At 51.8% G+C, this 20836-nt stretch overlaps 1 protein-coding gene across 1 annotated transcript in view; it reads right to left on the reverse strand.

The window, feature by feature from the left end:
• Positions 1-4749: 4749 nt before the first annotated feature.
• Rnf212 (ring finger protein 212) overlaps positions 4750-20836 on the reverse strand; it is a 44181-nt gene continuing 28094 nt past the window's right edge. The window contains exons 10-11 of the mRNA XM_076865120.2: positions 7256-7328; positions 4750-5014 (exon numbers count right to left, since the gene is read on the reverse strand). Of these exons, the coding sequence (XP_076721235.1) occupies positions 4750-5014; positions 7256-7328 (338 nt within the window). The remainder of the gene's footprint in view (positions 5015-7255; positions 7329-20836) is intronic.

Here is a 20836-nt window from a genome sequence, read left to right on the forward strand (position 1 = left end):
ACCCTCCCATCTCTCCACAGCTGCTCTGCCTGTCTCTGGAACAGGGTTGTGCTGTGTACCCTTTCACGTAGGAAAAGCACAGTTAACAACTGCGAATCAATACCTCACACCACGCTCTTCACCCACGGGGAATTTAAAGCTAAAATTGAAATTCCTGCCAGATGGCAGCCAGTTTTGACTCTCAGAAATGAAAGCCAAGAAGGGTGGGGGTGGCAGTGTGCAGCCGCCCCATAGGAGCAAGAGGTGCCGCACACTCTGGAGAGCTGGGGTGAGGAGCAGTGGCCTCTCTCCAAGCAGCACTGGGGCCTTTGTGACAAGCTGGGGAGGGAGGGGGAGGTGGAAACAGTGCAGAGCTCAGGGCTTCTGCCCGGGGAGGTGCATCTGGGCACGCTGGCCCCACAGTGTTTGCAGGGGTGAGGGGACCGGCATCTGCAGGACATGCTCCTGCTGCCAGCCAGAGACCAGAAAGTGCACAGCAGAGAAGGGCACGGTGCGGGGGGCGGGGGGGTGCTGGGCTCCCGGAGTTTCCTGTGGGCTCCCTGAGTCTTCCACTGCCAGACTCCGACAAATCCGGTTGAGAACCAGTTCTGGACGAGAAGAGCCCAAGGTCACCCCGTAGGTTCTGGCTCGAGGTGTCCCGGGGGAGGCTGCAGGGAGGGACTCAGAGGTGGCCTCAGCCCTCCTTGGCCCCGTGACTTGTAGGGAGTGTGTCCCCCCACGACACTCTCCCCTCCGTAGACCAGCAGGCCCACTCTGGTTCTGCCACCGCATCTTTGGGCCTTGGCCTGCCCCCCTCCTGCCTTGCCCCACCTCACCTGCCATCTTGGGGGGACCTGGGGTGTGGCTCGTGACCCCCTCCTGTCCCACCCATTCTCTTCCTTCTCAGCCGGGAGGGTGGCAGAGGACCAGTCAAGCCAGCAGCCCCTGAATGGGTCCCTGGTCCCTTCTGCACACCCAGGTCTTCTGCACTTCAGCTGCTGGCTCTGTTTCCCTCTGAGGTCGAGTGACACTCAGACCCATCTCCCCACTTGTGTCCCCAGACCTACTCTCCCGCCACATCCTGCTTTGGGGCTCCAGAACCTCTGGGGCCACTGTGGAGTCCCTGATCACCCTCGGTACCTCTAGACTGTCTAAATCCTCTGCCACCCTCCTGGCTGAGCACCGTGACGTGGTCCTGTCTGCGGGGTTCTGCCAGTCTTCACCAGTGCCAAGCAGGCACCCTGCCTCCTCAGGTTGGACCCTGACAGCAAGCCCCAGGCCTGGCTTTCCTGAGGTGGGGCTTGGGGCACCTGCTCATGACCTGCTGGGTCTCAGCCTGCCCCCAGCTGTACCTCTTGTGTCCTCAGGCCTTTGCTCTCCTCAGGTGTCACTTGTGGCTGGTGGGACCACAGGCTGCAGGCTGAGGGGCCACCTATCTGCTCTTGGGGCACATCCTGCACCAGTTGCCAAGCACCCCACACGGGTGAACGAGGCAGCACCTGGAGGAAGACCAAGGTTCAGCACCGTGCCCACACCTCGCACCCACACCCCATGGGTGCCTGAAGGAGAGGATGTTCTGTGACAGGCAGTGCATGCTTGGGACAGGGAAGGGTGAGGGGACATGCAACCATGCTCCCTCTGTGAGCCCTGGCAGGAGCCCAGTGGAGGGCGGGGCTCCGTTTGTATTAAGAAGACATGCAGCCAGACCCCACACAAACAGGAACCATGAGAGAGGAGGAGTGGGCCTGAGGAGGCTCTGCCCCAGGAGAATGATGCCCGTGCCCGGGGGGCTGAGCTGGAGTCCAGGAGGATGGACTGCTACTCACAACCGCAACAACATCAAGACAAAGAAGAGACCACGACAGACCAATGGTCGTGTCTACTGAGCACCTGCAGCAAGAGCATCAGGTGCAAGCTCGCAGCAGTGGGCAGTCTGAAGAGACCACATCGTGAACAGCAGCACGGGGCCCAGCTGCCTGACAGGACTCCATGTCCGGGCCTTGTGCGGGCTTCCTAAGGAAGGGCTCCTGTGAGAACTCTGTCTAGAGTTGGTCTAGTGGTGACCCGAGGTTCAGCTGGGACTCCTCCGTGATACCGCATGCGTCTGGGCACATGATGGCCACTGCCTCTCCTCCTCTCTCTGGATGCTGAGTACCAGCCTTCACTTGAGTTTCCTGCCCAGCCCCTCCAGGGGATGCTCTCAAGGTACACCTGAAGGGACACCCTGTGGCTCCCCGGAGTCACTGATGACTCAGCAGCAGTGGGCAGGGACATGTGGAGCCTTCCCACATATTTCCATTTCCTCCTGGATATTTTAAAGAGCAGCACTGGAGAGAGGGTTTTTTCTCCTGTGGAAAAAGCCCACTGGACTTGTGGCTGTAAGCGCTCAGGCCAGCGCCACCTAGTGCCCAAAAGCCGCACTGCATCAGGGGCCCCAGAGGAGGTGTGTAAGTGGCCACTGCTGGCCAGGAAGCACGCCACCTGCTCAAGAAGATGAGCCCTCTCACAAGCACTGGCGATGGTGGTCTTCACCTGTGTGTCAGGCAGCACTGGTGAGTGGACCCTCGGAAGGGAGCAGCCTGCTCAACTTGAGCAAGAGTCACGTTATTGCCCTGATAAGCCTCCTGTTCACTCCCTGATTCTGGTTCACTCCTGGCAGGGCCTCTCCTGGCGCGTCTCCCCAATCCCATGTGGTATCAGTGACATCTGTCAAGCCAGAGCTTTGGTCTGAAAGGCTTCTTCATCCCAGAACTTGGAAGTGCAGCAAACAAAGAACAAGCATGGGGCAGTCATGTCAGCCCCCTGGCCTTCAGAGCCCTTCCCTGACCCCTGCTCCCAGGCCACCTCAGTCCAGCCAGAAGATGAGCCCTGGTGCAGAGGGGACGGGAACTGGGGAGCCACAGCTGGCAAGGGGGTCCATGCATCCCCTCTAAACCTTCTGCACAGTGGTGGCATCTGGTGGCCAGTGTGTGACCATAGGACGGCCATTGTGCCTGGGAGCAGAGCTTAGTGGCTAAGGCACCAATAGGTGGGACTGCAGGACAGCAGGAAAGGTGCTGCCTCCTCCAGCCTGGGACAGTCAGACCCTACACAGGCTGCTTCTGTGCCCATAGCTGGCCCTTGGCATCCAGGCACCTTTGCTGCCCCAGCTGAGAAGCCCCTCTGTGCCCACAGCATGGCTGTGCAACTATCTGGGTGTTTTACTAACTTGGCCTTTTCCAGTGAGTTACTGGAAAAGAAAAGGTGCTAGAGTTGGTGCTGATAAGCAGGGGTGGAAAGGCCAACCTGACAAGCATTCCGCCTCCACCAGACGCCTGCTGGACCTCAGCAGCTGGCCTAGTCCACTGTACAGATGACCAAAAAGATAAGTGTGAAGTGCTGAAAGCATGGCATTCAAGTTCATGTCTGGAAGGCAGTGGGAGAGGTCACTGGAGAACATGGTCAGCCACCAGCCCCAACAGGGACCCTGTTGGCCAGAGGGCAGAGTATGGGTCTCCTGGGAGGTTTTTAAGAAGTCCCTAGAAGCACTGAGCTCGAGCACAAGAGCCCTTCTGCTCCCCTGCAGAACGGCCCCCGCCAGTCCTCCAGGTCCGAGGCCAACTCTGCATCACTGTGCCCGTGCCCAGGAGCTTGAGGAAGAGGCAGATCAAATAATCATATTCATTTTATAAGACGCACAGAGAAAACTCCATCATCAGGGATTCTGTAACACTTAAAGTCTCTGAGCAGGGAACCAACCTACAACACACACTGTCTAAGACCTCAGGACAAAGTGCGCTCCAGGGGGACAGCCAGCCTTGGGCCATGCACAGGACCCAACCAAGAGGGCTCCTTCCTGCCCAGCAGCCCAGGTGTCACAGAGTCTCGAGGCCCAGGGGAGACACTGGTGGCTGCAGGTGGCCCCTGTTCCCTGGACAGTCAGTGTGCAGCCTGCCTGTGCCTCGCCCATGGCAGAGGCACTGCTCCTTCCCGCTCCACAGCTGCTGTGGGACCAACCCATGTCCTTGGCAGTTTTTAGGTAAATGCAAAACAGAGGACCAGAGTTGATGCCACAGGCCTTTCTCGCCCTCGGCGGGCAACACCAGGTGTGAGGCAGCTGCACGGTAGACCTGGAGGCTCCCACACCCAGGCTTCGCCTGCACAAGGCTCGCCTCTGCAGACAGGGACTGTACGTGTCCCACAGAGGCACAGGGGTCAAGCATGCCAAGAGCAGAGCTGCAGGGCTGGCGGTGCTGAGAGTGGCCACTCTCCCCTGTGGAACGCGAGCCGCGATGGGGCTCAGGTGCAAGGCCCCTGGAAGGGAGCCATGGACAAGGGTGCCCACTGTGCCTCCACACCACACTCAGGGAGGAGCCTGGGCTCAGGAAGAGTGAAGCCAAGACACGTCACATAGGAGGCCAGACGATCAGGTGGAGCTTTATTCAGTTATGCTACTTAATCACCGCATCCAGAAAGAACTGCACAGACAGTCACCGTGGAGCGCACGTGCTGGGGCGGCTGAAGAACAGAGCTGGGCAGGTACAGGGCAGGGATGTGCTCACCGTCCATGTGTCAATCCCCCGAAGGGAGCAGACCCTGCAGGAAGCATGAGAGTTGCAACAGAATGCTACCTTTGAAGATCCTTCCCTTCCCGATTCCCCCTGCTGAAGGAGACAAGAATGCAAATGTCCAGATGGAGTGCCAGACCTCAGGCCTTGGGCATGACACTGGTGTGCCTGGGCATCGTCTAAAACCAGAGCGAGGAGCAGGGACCACTGGGTTCCTCAGGTGCTAAGGAGAAGCACAGACGCACTTCTGGAGGACGCTGTTCCCGCTGCCCTCGTCACGTGCATACTTAGCTTGAGAAGCACCACAGGCGGCTGAGCACTTGCCTAGGCACTGTCTCTGCAGCAGGCCAGAGATGCTGATGGGCGGCCGGGGGGGCCGGGCCTGGGCGACACCGCCAACGGGGGAGCTGCCTCGCACTGCTCTGCCTGGTCGCCAGGACGCTGGAGTTGGCGAAGCTCCCTTGCAGGGCATCTGCACTGGTGGGACCCTAGCAACACAGTCACAAGTAGTCATGAGCACCTGAAGCCTCTAGTGCCACCATCGTTTGAGCACTGACTGCATGTGGCTTTAGAGGCCACCGTGATTCGCAGCATGACCTGAGTACCCAGGACCTGCAGGTGAGGGGCAGTGGTGGCACACGTGGTGCCCACTGGGCAGCCCCTCAGGGGAGGACTTCTCTGGGCTCAGGTGATCAAGGAGGATCTGGAGAGGAGGCTGTTGGAGCCACTGACAGCCCCCTACACAACCCTCCACTGTACCATGCTGACCAAAGTCAAGAGCTATGCTCCATAGCTTTCCCTAAGGTCACTACTAATAAGCAGCTGAGCAGGAACAGCAGGGGGCCCAGGACCTCTGGGACCCTGTGACCACTACCCCCTGGACCCGCTCTCTCACTGAGGCCAACTTGAAGCCTGTGCCCCAGCCCCTCCTGCCTACATTCTTATCGGGCCTACCTAATGACAATTCTGGCCCCTTCTCTCCACGGGCCCCCCCACTGTCCCTGCCACCTCAGTCCTGTTGGCAGCTCACCCTCTGCTCACCCCTCAGCTGCCAAAGGCCTCCAGCTCCACCCTCAGCATGCAGAAGGCTCTGGAAGCTCATCCGTCTCACACTTCGTCTGTACTCTCCAGGGTGGTGAACCCCAAACCATGGGTCCCCGCCTGCAGGCCCCGCAGCCTGCTGGTGCTGCCCGTGACTGGGCCTCCTGCTCCACTCTGCCCTGCCCTGCTGTGGGCTGACCTCCGGCCCTTGCTGGTCCTGCAAGCCCGGCTCCTCGGGGCGGCTTTTCCGGAACCAGCAGACCTTTCACAGGCAGCCCATCACCCGCCTTGTCTAACCACCGCTGTCCAGCGTCCTGCCTACATGTTCGTCCCAGAGATCTCAGGCCACTCCGATGTGCTTGCCCTGAGCCTTTCCCAGAAGGCACAGTGCAGGTCTCTACCACAGCCCCTGTCCCTTCCACCTCCTTGAGAATCCCTGCGTGCCCTTGCCTTGGAGTTGTGAGCAATGGCCTCCTCCTCTAAAGCAGTGGCCTCTGTGGTCACCTGCTATACCCAATTCACATGAAGCCTAAATCCCCAGCTTCTCTCTTGCCAGGGCCCACTGTGCTCACCTTCTGTGTCCAGAGGACAGACAGAGAACACGGGGTCCCAGGGTGCAGTGACAGCACCACACAGTCCCACTGGGGACGCAGTGGCAGGCAGCGAGTGCCGAAGACAGTGCTGCGGGGCTGCCTCCTGGGTGGGCAAAGCTTTGCATCTTGTCAGGCAGCCTGGCGTGGACAGCCTCAGGGTCCGAGGGGGCAGAGCACCCAGGAGTAGCTGCATGCGCCAGGCCACATGCTCTCTGCAAGGCGGGCAAGCCAGTGGGCAGTGAGGGGGCACTTGGGCCCAACCAAGGGGCTGGCAGGACAGTGTGTGCCTTTGGAGGTTGGCTACCCTTCCCACACTCAGAAGACATCCATGTGCCGAGAGAGCGGGGCAAGCAGGAGACCCACCTGTCAAGAAGCAGGGCATGGTGGGCGTCCTGTCTACTCAGGGTCAGCAACCTGAGCCCTGGGCAAAAGCCTGCCCCTGTCTCTAGATGAAGCCTACTGAGACAGAGCTCCTAAACCTCCTGGCTGAGGACCTGCCTTGGGCCAGCACGTCCCGGCCGAATCGTGAGCGCACTTCACTGGCCTTTAGTCCCACACACTGCCCCCTCTGTGGGACCAGCCACCTCTCCCAGCCTGATGGGTTTCCTCTTGATGTGGTTTGCCTATTTCTATGCAGGCAAGGGCCGAGCTGCCAAGGGGACCTAGGTAGCTCCCAGGCTAGCTGTGGGACATTCCTGTGGAACATTGTCCACTTACTGCCATGCCACCTGTGGCCAGTTTCTCCACAGAAAGGCAGGGATGAGAAGGCTCCAGAGAAGCAGAGCATTCACTTCCTGACCTCTGCAGAGAACACCTGTGACCCCAGCCCCCTCCCGCAAGGAAGCCCTGTGTGGCCACTAGTGGTTCTTGTGGGGTTCTCAGCAATGGCCAATGCCTCCGTCACACCTCGGCTTCAACACGCCAGCCACAAAGCAGTGCAGACAGGTTACCTGGCTGGAAGCACATGCGAGCAGGAGCCAACCGCAGAGTGCTGACTCTAGCAGTAGCCACTCCTCCCAAGTGGGTCACCAGTGACCTTCTTTTGTCCCTATTTCCCCTCCAAACATCATGCACAAGCCGTGCTCGGGACGCTACCTGAGAGCCGCTGCCATGCCCACTTGTCTGGGTGTCAGGCTGGGATGTGGAGGGCCTGGGTAGGAGATGCTGCCTGTGGGGGAAAGACACAAGGTGCTGGAGGGCGGTGCTGCAGGCTGCCTCCTGGGTGGGCAGGCTTTGTGCCTTGCCAGGGAGCCGGGATACATCAGGTCCCTGGAGGCCAGGCTTCTCCAGCTGTTGCGAGGTTGATGACAGGCAGCACCACACACCCCCTTCCTGCCCGCCCCCACCCTGAGTGTGCAGCAGCCGGAGTTCCTCCTGACCACAGAAGCAGCAAGTGAAGCTTGTGTGCCTGGGACTCTGTGCTCCTAAGCCCGAGGGAGTCGTGCCTGCCTTCCGTTCCCCTGGAAGTGGGCAAGGGGAACACGGCAACTCTCCCTCCATGGGGCGCCTGAGCCTCGGGACACCCTGAGCATGGTGGCCCTGTGTGCTGCAGGGTGGACAGAGGATGCTGGCCCATGGGGCACGAGACAGCTCTGCACTGGGACGGCTTTGTCTCTGTTCCCTGGACCCTGAGGCAGCATGGTGACACTCCCTCAGAAGACCCTGCAGCACAGCCAGGGACCAGGAAGCCAGGACCCTGGTGGGCTGCACCCACCCTTCCATTCTCATGTGTCAGGGCCTGACTGGTCTGCAGGGCCTGCCCCTCCTGGGAGAGCCTGCTCTGACTCGGGAACTGCTTGTCTGTGGGCTCCCCTCTTGTGGAAGCCAGCCTGTCCACGTTCCCCAGCCCTGACCACTCCAGGCCATTCATCGGACATCCAGGGCAGCCCACGCCCTGGAGCTGCTCAGTCATCAAACCTGGCCATCCCAGCGGTCGGCCTGTTCTGCCTGCCCCACTCAGTCCCTCTCCAAGGAACCACAAAGAAAGCCATCTGACAGCCACTGTCCCTCATGGCAGCTGCCCCCTTGATCTGCTGGTCTCACTACCGTGATTAAAATAGATCCCAGGTACATTCAACCACACATAGTAACAATGGCAGGTAACTGCATGCCACACAACTGCACTGGCTAGCAGGGACCCTGCTGAGACAACTCATCCACACAGGCCCAAGTGGACAACCGCCCTGGGTCACGGGGCCTTGGGACTGAGGAGCAGCCCCATCTCTGTGTGTCTCACAGACAGCAGCCCCCAGGCCAGGGGAGGGCACCAGCATAGCCCTCTAGATACACCCCAGAGGGCAGCAGCACAGACGGCACAGCCAGGAGCTGTGGAGGAAGCTGGCGGCTGGCGTGTCACCACATACCCAGGGCACAGCAAGGTCAGGGCCCCAGGATGGGGTGAGCCTCCCAGGCCTGAGGGGCATGCTGGGAGATCAGGGTAACCACCCTCCCCAAGACACCCTCAAGTTAGGTGTGGGAAGCACTGTCGCGGGCAGTTGGAAGGGGTGTGTTGGGGAGCTGAAGCGAGAAGCACTAGTGTTCCCAGAGGCAGGTTTGGCTGCTGCTCCCAGAGCAAGCCTCTGCCATCTTGGGCAGGACCAAGTGCTACACTCGGCGTCCCCAGACCAGTGCTCAGGGCTTGGCAGCACAATGGGACCCTGGACAGACGCGCCTGGCAGCCTGTGGTCATCTGGAGACGGGAGAGTGTGCACATCCAGTTAGCCAATCCATTTGCTAGGCATTTTCTGGGGTGGGGCTGCTGGTGTGTTACAGTAGGAACCAGCAACCTATCTAGAAAACCAAGTGTGAAACTGGAAAAAAAACTGTAAAGCAATCAATTTGGGGTTCAACTAAAGGCAGATGACAGATGGAAAAGCAGTTATTCTTTTTTTTTTTTTTTTTAAAGAGAGAGTGAGAGAGGGAGAGAGAGAGAGAGAGAGAGAGAGAGAATTTTAATATTTATTTTTTAGTTATCGGCGGACACAACATCTTTTTGTTTTTTGTATGTGGTGCTGAGGATCGAACCCGGGCCGCACGCGTGCCAGGCGAGCACGCTACCGCTTGCCACTTCCCCAGCCCGAAAAGCAGTTATTCTTGAAAGCCTCCTACAGTTTTGGGTGAGCAGGGGGGCTGTGGAGAGGACAGCAGTCCTGGGCAGGGTGCCAGAGGCCGTGGGCTCAAGGCAGGAGGAAGCACTTCTTGGGACATGGCCTTAGCTGAGGAGGGCAGGGCCAGCCTGGGAAACCGTGAAGATCAGAGGAGATGCTCCCCACGCCACAGCAGTGGGCAGGGCCAGCAGGTGTGAACTGGGCCTCCATCCCCACATCTCATCAGGGTGCAGCCTTAGGGACACAGCTGCTGAAGCAAGTCTCAGACAAGCCCCTCCTGGTCCCTAACTTCTAAGGCAGGGGAAACCCGGAGGATACAGGACCATGGCAGGTCCACATCTGCGGCTCAGTGCAGAGCAAGTGCATGGCCCTCACACTCATCTCAACAGGTGCAGAGAAAACATCTGGGAGATCAAGGACCACCCTTGTACAGGCATCTCCAAGAAACCCAACATCATACTTCAGTGCTGAAAATGGGAAGTTTCTCTCCTAAGGCCAGCAACAGGACAGGCAAGAACTGTTTCTCTTACCATTGTTTTGTTTGTTTGTTTAGTAGGAGGTGGTCCTCACTCAGTTGCCCAGGCTGGCCTTGCACTTGTGACCCTCCTGCCTCAGCTCCAAGGAGCTGGGGTCACAGGCATACCCACTATGCCTGGACTTGCTCTTGCCACTTTTATCTAACATTGTACTGGAGGTTGTTGCTGAGTATTTAGGCAAGAAAAAAAAATTATTCGGGTTAAAAAGGAAGAAATAAAGCAATCTCTACTTGTGAATAACATGACATAGTATATAGGAAATCCTAGGGAGTCCACAGAATGTCCCTAGATAACAAATGAGCTCAGCAAATTTGTAGGACACAAGATAAATCTACAAAAGTCAGTTGTACTTCCACACACCAGCAATGAAAATCTGAAAAATGAAACTGAGAAAACAATTCCATTTACAATAGTTAAAATAGGGTTGGGGTTGCAGCTCAATGGTAGAGCACTTGTTTACCATGTGTGAGGCACTGGGTTCGATCCTTGGCACCATACAAAAATAAATAAAATAAAAGTATTGTGTCCATCAACAACAACAAAAAAGAAATACTTAGGAATGATTCTTGCCAAATAAGTGTCAGTTTTCTTCACTGAAAACTACAAAACAGCTAAAATCAAAGGACCCCAAAAGGGGAAGACAGCCAATGTTCATGGACCGGAAGATCTAATATCTTAGGATGGCAATACTCTTAAAGTCCGTGTTCAGAGTCCATAAATCTCTCACCCAGGCACCCACCCCTTCTTAGCAGAAACGAGTAGGCTGATCCTAAAACTCACAAGGAAGTGCAAGGAACTCAGAATAGCCAGAGCAATCTTGAAAAAGAACACTGTTTCAAAAAATTATGACAGAGTTACAGTAAGCAAAAGACCCAATTAAATGACGATAAACAGAACCAAGAGCACCCACAAACGTTAAAGCAGTAAGAGGAAAGCAAGTCATCATGCACAGGAGTGTAAATGAGTGGTGGCCGGCCCCTCTTCAGAAGGAGCAGAAGTGGAGGTGATGCTCACAAAGCACCTCACACAACTGCCACTTGGTCCACTCAGTGAAAGCATCCTCAAGGTGGAGACAAATGGAAGCTATTCAAGATGAACAGAAACTGAAAGACCTAATGCTAGCCAATCTTACCTATGAGAAATGAAAAAGTGCTTCAGCCAAATCTGCAGGACACAAGGTAGAACCTCAGAACTGGCAGATGTGCTGCAGATGTGAGGCATGCATGTGTGCGCACGTGCATGCGTGTGTGCACATGCGCACACATACATGTGTGTGTATTTGCATGTGTTTCCAAAGTTTTAAGGAATGTAAGTTTGTTTAATTAGAGAATGATTGCAGCACTGCCCTGTTGAGCTTGGAACACATAAATCACACATACACATGCACATACATGTCTTAGGAAGGAGGGAAGAGGAAGCGGGCGATGCTGCGCTGGAGCACCCCGCTGCTCCACCTGAGTTAGCCCAGCATTGACCTTGCACATACTGTGGTAAATTTAAGATGCATGATACAATCCCTGGGAAAATCACCAAGAAAGTAATACAATCCACAGTTAAAAGAGCAGAGGAGGAATCAAAATGTGCACTTGTCTGCCTGGGCGGCATGACAGAACACTAAGCCTGGGTGCTTCAACAACCATGATTTGTTTTTCACAGTTCTAGAGACTAAGAAGTCCAAGGTGAAGGTGCTGGATGATTTGGTTTCAGGTGGCTAAAACTGTCTGGTTCACAGCCTTCTCTGCTCTCAGGTGAGGTTTTGTTTTTCTGAGCTGGGAGTCAACTTCAGGGCCTCATGTGAAATGAAAAAGTGCTTCAGCCAAATCTGGAGGATGGAAAGTGAACCTCAGAAGTGGCAGATGTGCTGCAGACAGGCTAGGCAAGCACTTCACTGAGCCACACCACCACCGCCTTAGCCCCTTGAGTGCTTGTAAACAGAGTGAGCTGTCTGGTGAGCATTTCAGTGCACCATCTAGGGCCTGAAGCCCCTTCACTCCCTGGTGCAGCATCTCCACCACTGTCTCCAAGACTCTTCCTCTTGCAAAGCTGAAACTCCATCCCCATAAGGCACTGACTCTCTCATCTGCCGAGCCCCTCGTGCCCACCACTCTGTGCAGTCTGTCCTGTGACTGCTCCTGCACTTGGCACAGTGCCCTTGGGGTCCATCCACACAGGAGCATGCGTCAGAACTGGCTTCCTCTTAAGGCTGGGTGGTACTCCACCCTATGCAATGTCAAGTCTGTTCATCCATCTTCTGTTGGCGGACACACAGGCTGCTTCCAGGCATTAGGCTGTGCATACGTGCTGGAAACCCGAGTGGGCGGCATCTCAGCAAGACCCAGGCACAGGAGTGGACGCAGCCACCACAACTGCGTAGAGTTCCATTCTGTGGCATCACCTCTTCTTCCCGCCAGCGTGGACAAGTGCCTGGCTTCTCTCCACACCTTCTCCAGCACTTGGTACACATGTTTCTGAAACAGCAGTCCAGGAGGCGGGAGGTCTCTCTCACTATAATTTGGTTTGCATTCCCTACGAGTCAGCGATAGGCCTCTTATGTGCTACTGGCTGTCTGTATTTCTTATTAGCCCACTAAGTCCTTTGCTCACTTTTGAATACTTTTGTTGCTGTTGTCCTTTATATATTCTGGGTCTTAATCTCTTACTAACTATGATGTACAAATATTTTCTCCCATTTTGTGGGTTGCCTTTTTAAAAAAATCTATTTTTAGTTGTTGATGGACCTTTATTTTCTTTATTCATATGCGGTGCTGAGAATAGAACCCAGTGCCTCACACATGCCAGGCAAATACTCCATCACTGAGCCCCAATCCCATCCCTGAGGGTTGCCTTTTTAACTCTATTAATAGTGAATTTTGTTGCACAAAGTTTTAGATTTCCACGAGGTCCCATCTGCCTACTTGCTCTTTTGTCATCTGTGCCTTTGATGCCACATCCCAGAGGTCATTGCCAAGTCTAAGTGTCATGAAGCTTTTGTCCTGTTTTCTTCTAAGAGTTTTATGGTTGGGGTGTTTGGCCCATTTTGAGTTAATTTCTTGTATAATGCTAGGTAAGGGTCAAACTTAGCTTATTCATTATTCTGCACATAATGGTATCCAGTTTCCCAGCACTGATGGTTGAAAAGATTTCTTATCCCATTGAAAAGTGTCTTTTCTTTTTTTAAATTTCTTTAAATATTTTTTTTTAGTTATAGTTGGACACAACACCTTTATTTCACTTGTTTATTTTTTTATGTGGTGCTGAGGATGGAACCCAGGGTCTCACATGTGCGAGGTGAGCGTTGCACCGCTGAGCCACAACTCCAGCCCCGAAAAAGTGTCTTTTCTTATACAGACGTTGATTCTACTGAATAAGGGGTCAACTTTTATGACCTCATTTTATCTTAATAATCTCCTATAGGTCCAATCTCCAAAGATAGCCACATTGAGGGTTAGAGCTTTAAAATATTAATTTTGGGGGAATATTATTGAGTCCATAACAAAATGGTACTCTAAAAATATTGGATGCAAATAAGGGCAGTAAGGATACACAAATAAAATCTGTCTTACATAACACACCTTGCAAGACCACAGGCATGGGTAAGACCACAGGCATGGGTAAGACCAGGTTAATAGTTACATTAAATATCTAAATAGTTACATTAAATAGTAGTCCCAACCACTTAATCAGAGGGCACAGATTAAAAGAACGGATCAAAAAACAAGACCAGAGCACACAAAGAAGTGCACACCTGTCATCCCAGTGGCTTGGGAGGCTGAGGCAGAAGGATCACAAGTTCAAGGCCAACCTTGGCAACCTATCAAGGCCCTGTCTCAAGATCAAATTTAAAGAAAGGGCTGAGTATGTAGCTCAGGGATGGAACACTCACTTAATATGTGCAAGACCAATGGGTTCAATCCCCAGTACCACCGAAACAAGACACGAGAAACCAGGATTATCACTGCCACAACCTACCAGAGCACTCCTTGGATGCAAGGGTACAAAGAAGCTGAAATCTGAAGCATGGGTGAGGCTGACTGTGTGGTTTGGATCTGCAGTGTCCCTGAAAGGCTCACATGTTGAAGGCAGCAGTCAGAGGTGGGGATCTCGGGGACTCTGACCTCAGGTGGATGAACCCATTGATGGTGTTACGAGAGGCGGTGGAGACTGGCGGGAGGAAGGTTGGAGGAGGCAGGTCTCATCCTGGACCTTTCTGCCATAACTGACCAGCTCCGCTCTACCACATGCTCCTCACGTGATGCTTTGCTTCACCATAGGCCCAAGAACACAGGACTCAGCTGTCTGTGAAACCAGGAGCCAAGGAACCTCTTTCCTCCTCTAAGTTGATTTTGTCAAGTTTTCTGTCACAATGACAAAAACTAGCACAATAACCATGCAAACTACTACCAATCTAAAAACTAAATGAAGAAAACTCCAGAATAAGAAACACTTAGATATGAATTCATCAGTAAAGTATAAGACACTGTACACTGAAAACTACAAAAAGGTTCTTGAGATAAAATAGATGGAGAGACAGTTACAGCATGTCTACAGACTGAATTACTCAAAATTCTTTAAGATGGCAATTGTCCCCAAACTGATGGACAGACTGAATAAAATTCCTATCAAAATATCGGCAGGCTTTGTACAATTTGAAAAAAGAATCTTAAAAATTATATGGAAATGCAAAGGACTTAGAATAGCCAAGAATTACTTTGATAAGGTAATAACAGAGTCAGGAAGACTTACACCATCTGATTTCAAAACTTACTGTAAAACAAAAATAATCAAGATCACGTGGTGTTCATGAGAAGCAGACATCATTGCTCAACAGAACGTAGTCCAGAAGTGTTTAGTCAGCTTTTTCATTGCTGTGACTAAGGGACCCAACCAGCACCACTGTATGGGGAGGAAAAGTTTGCTTGAGGGCTTATGGTTTCAGAGGTCTCAGTCCATAGAAGGCAGAACATCATGGCGGAAGAGAGTGGCAGAGGGAAGCAGTTCACATGGTGATTAGAAAGCAGGCAGAGATACTCCACACTCCATAGCCATACCCCAATGCCCACCTCCTCCAGGCACACCCCACCTGCCTCCAGCCACCACCCAGCTAATCCCATCAGGGATCAATTCATTGATTAGGTTAAATCTAGAACCCAATCATTTCTCCTCCAAACCTTCTTGCATTGTCTCAAACGTGAGCTTTTGGGAGACACCTCACATCCAAACCACAACAGGAAGGAACCCCTCAGAACTATGATCCAGATTGCTTCCTGTGAATAGAGTTGACTTTTGTATGCTGACCTTGAAGCCTGTGACCTAACCACCTCCATGAATTCTAACAGTGCCCACAGAGAGTCCTCCTAACGTCCTGTTTATAATACGCTGTCAACAGCCACCTGTCTTTACCTCCATGACTCCCTCCCTGCTTCAGGCTGGCCTTGAACTTGCAGCCTGCTCAGCCTGGGCCCCGGGCTGCAGGCACAGCCCGTGTGCACGCTTGCCATTTCTTTCTTTGCCTCACTGCACTCGCTGGAACCTCTGGACCAGTCCTTGATTCATTCCTGATCTCGGAGGAAAAACAGTCCATCTTTAACATCACTTTTTAAAGAACTGTTTTGAGATGGGATCTGGCTATGTTGTCCAGGCTGGCCTCAAACTTGCCATCCTCCTGCCTCAGACTCCCAAGCAGCTGGGATTATAGGCATGGGCTTCAATATTAATTTTGATGTTGGCTGTAGGTTTTCTAAAGATGTCCTTTTATCAGGTTGAGGATGTTCCCCTTTATTAAATGTTGATTGAGAGTTTCTGCCATAAGTAATTATAGAATTTTATCCAATTGAAAATGTTATTCATTTTTAAATTTTGCTAATACGTGTTAATCTATGTTCAGATGTCAAATAAACCTTGAACACCTGGGATAATCTCCACTTGGGAATGGTATAATGGTTCTGTATCTTTGTGAGGAACTTTGGCTCAAATTTTTTCCCTCTTGTGTTGCCTTTGGTACAGAGTATTGCTGACCGTATAAAATGAACTGCAAAGTGTTTGGTCTTTCATTTTCTGAAAGAGTCATGTAGGACTGGTATTATTTCTTCCTTAAATGCTTGATAGATTCTACCCATGAAACCATTAAGAAACAGGATTTTCCCTGTCCAGTTTAACGGCTTCTTCTTGAGTCAGTTTTGATAATCTGGTCTCTTTTTGAAGAACCAGCTTTGGGCTCCACGGGCCATTTCTATGTTCCTGTTTGCTGCTTCATGCACTTCTACTCCACTGTCCTGGGCGTGAGGCTGGGTGACGGAGTGCAGGTGTTCTTTCTAATTCAAGCGTTTAAAGCTATGAGTCTCTCCTCTGGGCTTTTCCTGCATCATCTCCAGGGGAGTCAGCTTTCTGTCCCTGGGACAAATACCAGAGAAAAACAATCTAGGAGGAAAGATTTATTTTGACTGTGGGTTCAGAGGATTCAGTCCATGGTCAGCCGGCTCCAGGGAGAAACTTCAGGAACGATGCTCACCCCATGGCAAACCCAAAGCCAGGATGGGGAGGGACTAGACAAGCTAGACCCCAGGAATCCTTCCTCCCACCGTGCCATGCCTCCTGCAGCCTCCACCACCTCCCACAGCCTCCACCACCTCCCACAACACCGTCGTACTAGGAAACCATCCATGGACTGACTCACTGTGGAGGTCGGAGCCTCGAGGTCCAGTCCCTTCACAAGAGCCCACCTCTGGATGCTGCAGCTTCAGGGGCCAACCTTCAGCCCAGGAGCTCCTGAGGGATGTTCCAAGTCCAAACCATAATGACATAAAATATGCTGTATTTTATGTATTTCAAGATACTTTCTAATGTCCCTTGTGATTTTTTTCTTTGATCCACGGAGTAGTTTGAGTTGAATTGTTTAATTTTGAAATATTTGTTTTAATCTCAGATTATTTTGTTGATTTGCATCTTAATTCTCTGCAGTCAGGGTACACACTGCATGATCAAAATCATTTAAAATAACTAGAAGTTGTCTTAGGTTCTGATACATGATTTATTCTAGAATACCCTACTTTCACTCAAAAAGAACATGGACTCTGCTGCTGCTTGCCCGCGAGTCAGTGGTTGATGGCGTTGAGTCTTTTATCTCACTGATTACTCGTCCAGTTGTTTTATCAGGTATTGGGAATAGGTTAGTGAAATACCCAAATCATAACTGTTGAATCAGTGATTTTTAAAATTCTGTCAGTTTTGTCTCATATTTCAGAACTCTCTTTTTTGGTGTGTATACAATGATTATTCTATCCTAATACATTTAGATCCTTTTTGTCATCATGAAACGGCCTCGTTGGGCTGGGCTGGGGCTCAGCGGTAGAGCGCTCACCTAACACATGTGAGGCACTGGGTTCAATCCTCAGCACCACATAAAAATGAAATAAAGATATTGTAACCACGTAAAACTTAAAAAATATCGAAAAAAATAAATGGACTCTTTATCCGTAGTAATATTTCCATCTTAAAACTTATTTTGCCTGATATAAACAATAGCTACTCCAGTTCTCTTCTGGATCTGTCGCTTGATACACCTGGGGTATAGTTTGTCTTTAGACCTATTTGTGACTTTGAATGGAGTGTCTTTCTCAGAGACAACTTACCAATGGGTCCTTCTTTCTATATTAGAGGAGGAAAAGTTTATTTCGGCTCCTGGTTTCAGAGATCTCAGTCTATAGTTAGCCAACTCCAGAACTCTGGTCCAAGGTGAGACAGAGTGTCCTGGCACGGGGGACCTGGTAGAGAAAGCCGCTTAGGACATGGCAGTCAGGGAGCAGGAGAGCTCCACTTACCAGGGACAACGCCCTAGAGACCAGCCCTCTACCATATCAGTGGATCAGCCCACAGATAGCTCTCCTCATCTAATAATTCACCTGTGACGACTCTTCATCGTCTCACACATGAGCTTCTGGGGGACACATCATGTCTAAACTATCCATTCCAACCTGGTCCCCAACAGCTCATGACCATCTCACAATGCAAGATACAATCGGTCCATCTCCAGCAGCCGCCATAGTCTTGAAAGTTCCAGCACTGCCTAAAAGTCCAAATCCAAAGTCTCACCTGAGACTCAGGGCAGATTCTTAGCTATTTTCTCTCGTAAAGATCAAAAGAAGTTACACATATCCAATGTATAATGGCAAAGGATGAGCATTTCCATCCCTAAAGGAAGACACAGAGGTCTACAGAATGAAGAGATAGGAACAAAGCAAGACCAAAATCCGGCTGGGCGAGTAAGTCCTGTAGCTCTTGGTCCAGCCTCTGGGGCCTACGGCATTGGGATTGGTTTAATGAGCTTTTTTGCCGCTCTGACTAAAATATCTGACCCGAACAATTGTAGAGAAGGAATAGTTTATTTGAGGGCTCACAGTTTGGAAGTTCTTCGTCCACAGAAGGCCGGCTGCATTCCTCAGTGCTCGCGGTGAGGCGGAGCACCATGGCAGAAGACTGGCAGAGGAAGCAGCTCACATGATGGCCAGGAAGCAGAGAGACTCTACTCACCAGACACAAAGCACACACCCCACAGCCATGCCCCACAGTCCTATTGGCATTCCACCAGCCACACCCTACCTGCTCAGGGATTAACTCACTGATTAGGTCAGCCTATAACCCTATCATTTCTCCCTCAAACCCTGCCTGGTCTCACATGTGAGCTTTCTGGGGACACCACATCTGAATCATAGCAATGATGTTCTCTCCAAAGGACTTGTGTCGCTCCACCCCAATGACCTTGTTGGTTACCGCCACAAGCTTCTCTCTGGGCTTGTCTCTGCTTGATTCCTGCAGCTTTCCTTGGCAGACAGTCCATGGTATGGGGGTCTCTGAACCATGGGGGTCTGCACTGCAGCACTGGCTTCCTTTCCACGTCTCCACACATCACCCTCTCAGGGAAGCCCCCAGGGACTCTGACCCTGCTGCACTCTGCCTGGCCTCCTAGGCCTTGTTTTGAAAAATCTCTGTGGAAGCCTCCATGACCCCCTAATTCAGCATCCTATAGTCCTCCAGAATCAGGACCGTATCAATGAAATCAGCGTCTGCCGCCATATCAAGAGTAGCTAAGCCTCCTGGGACCCTGACTGCAGTGGCCTCTGAGTGCCTGGGCAGCTGAACACGGTAAAACAACTTCTTAAGCCCCCTGTGCAAGCAGAGTGCCCCAGTGGTCTCTTCTCAAAGGAGTGTTTACTTTTATGACCATGAGCCTGAGATGGGCATGGTTTTACCAATTCCTGAGTTGTACTCAAACCATCCTTCTTATTATTTCTTTTTTTAAGTATTTATTTTTTAGTTGTAGTTGGACACAATATCTTTATTTTATTTATTTATTTTTAGGTGGTGCCGAAGATAAAACCCAGGGCCTCACATACGGTAGGCGAGTGCTCTACCGCTGAGCCGCAGCCCCGCTTCTTATCACTTCTATGTAGAGTATTTAGCATTTCTTTTCTTTTTTTTTTTTTAAAAGAGTGAGAGAGAGAAAGAGAGAGAGAGAGAGAGAGAGAGAGAGAGAGAATTTTAATATTTTTATTTTTTTTAGTTCTCAGCGGACACAACATCTTTGTTTGTATGTGGTGCTGAGGATCGAACCCGGGCCGCACACAAGCCAGACGAGCGTGCTACCGCTTGAGCCACATCCCCAGCCCCTATTTAGCATTTCTTTAGTGGTTGTAATCTCTTTTAACAACCACAATTTTCTTAGTCCCAATTTTACTCCCACTGTCTGGCCAAACTTGAAGTTTTTAAAATCTTTGCTCTCTGCTTTCTGCTTCTGATTATCACAGTATACTTGGCTAAAAATCACCAGCAATGTTCGTTCCACTGCCTGAATGCTTCGCTCCCTTGATATTTCCTCTGCCAGATTAATCACTCCATCACCTTTAAATTGAGCCTCACAGAAAGTCTCAGGGCAAAAGTAGAGAACTGCTTTGCCAGAACATAACACAAATGGCCTATAGTCGTACTCCAATAGAGTCCTCCTCCTCAGAAACTTCACGATCCGGGTCTTTACTGTCCACAGTCCTACTGGCATTGAATCTGTGATCCTCCTGCCTCAGCCTCCTGAGTGGCTAGGATAGCAGGTGTGCACCACCATGCCAGGCTGTATCTGGGAGAATCTGAGTGGAGAAACTAACGCACTGAAGAAAACAGAAATCTGATTCCAAAGTGTAATGAATCAATAAAGCCTGACTTGGGAATTTGCAGTGGAATGTGGAGAAGAAATTATGGACAGAGAAAAGTGCCGCGAGGCGGTCCTGGGAGCTGGTCCTGGGAACTAAGGTTGAGTGTGGTTGGAGGCCGAACAGGCATCACTGTCAGGGAGACTCTGAGATCCACTCATTGTGGGCAGATGGAACTGCAGTGAAGTGACCAATAGATGGCAGTGTGGTCAGTGTCCCCAGGGAGGGGACAGGTGTGGTGCTGCCAGGGCCTGGCCATGTTGGGGCACAGACATGGTGTGAGTTACCAGGAGGAACTGGCACACTCCTGCCACAACAGCACATGGGGTCACAGGGGGAAACTCCAGACAGCCCAGGCTTCAGGTCATCTTCAGAATTTAAGGTCAAGAAATGGAGAGCCTGGGGGAAAGTGTGGAGGGTGATGGAAAGACACTCTGTTGAGGGCTCTGGCTGGAGGGAGAGCAGGGCCTTGTGGAGGCCAAGGCTGGGCCAGAGTGCTCGGTGCTCTGTTTTCTTCAGGGGCCTCAGGCATCAGGTTTGTGACATGCGAGACACCAGTGACAACAGGGACCAGCTCTGACAGAGGTTAATGGTCAGGGAACCTGGAGGGGATGTGAGAATCGTTTATGTTTTTATAAAATTTCTGTGTGTCTGGAGTAGTTTCCAGTAAATTATTAAAGAAGCAAGGTGGATTCTCATCTTACAGTGTGCTTCCAGACAGAGGCCTAAGAATCTGGACAAGGGTAAACATTAAAAACTCAAAGAATCCTTCTACACAAAAGACAATGTCAAGGGAGTAAACAGACAAGCCACAGACAGGAGAAGATATTCGCAAAAG

This window comes from Callospermophilus lateralis, chromosome 8 (assembly GCF_048772815.1).
Source record: "Callospermophilus lateralis isolate mCalLat2 chromosome 8, mCalLat2.hap1, whole genome shotgun sequence".
Lineage (NCBI taxonomy): Eukaryota > Metazoa > Chordata > Mammalia > Rodentia > Sciuridae > Callospermophilus > Callospermophilus lateralis.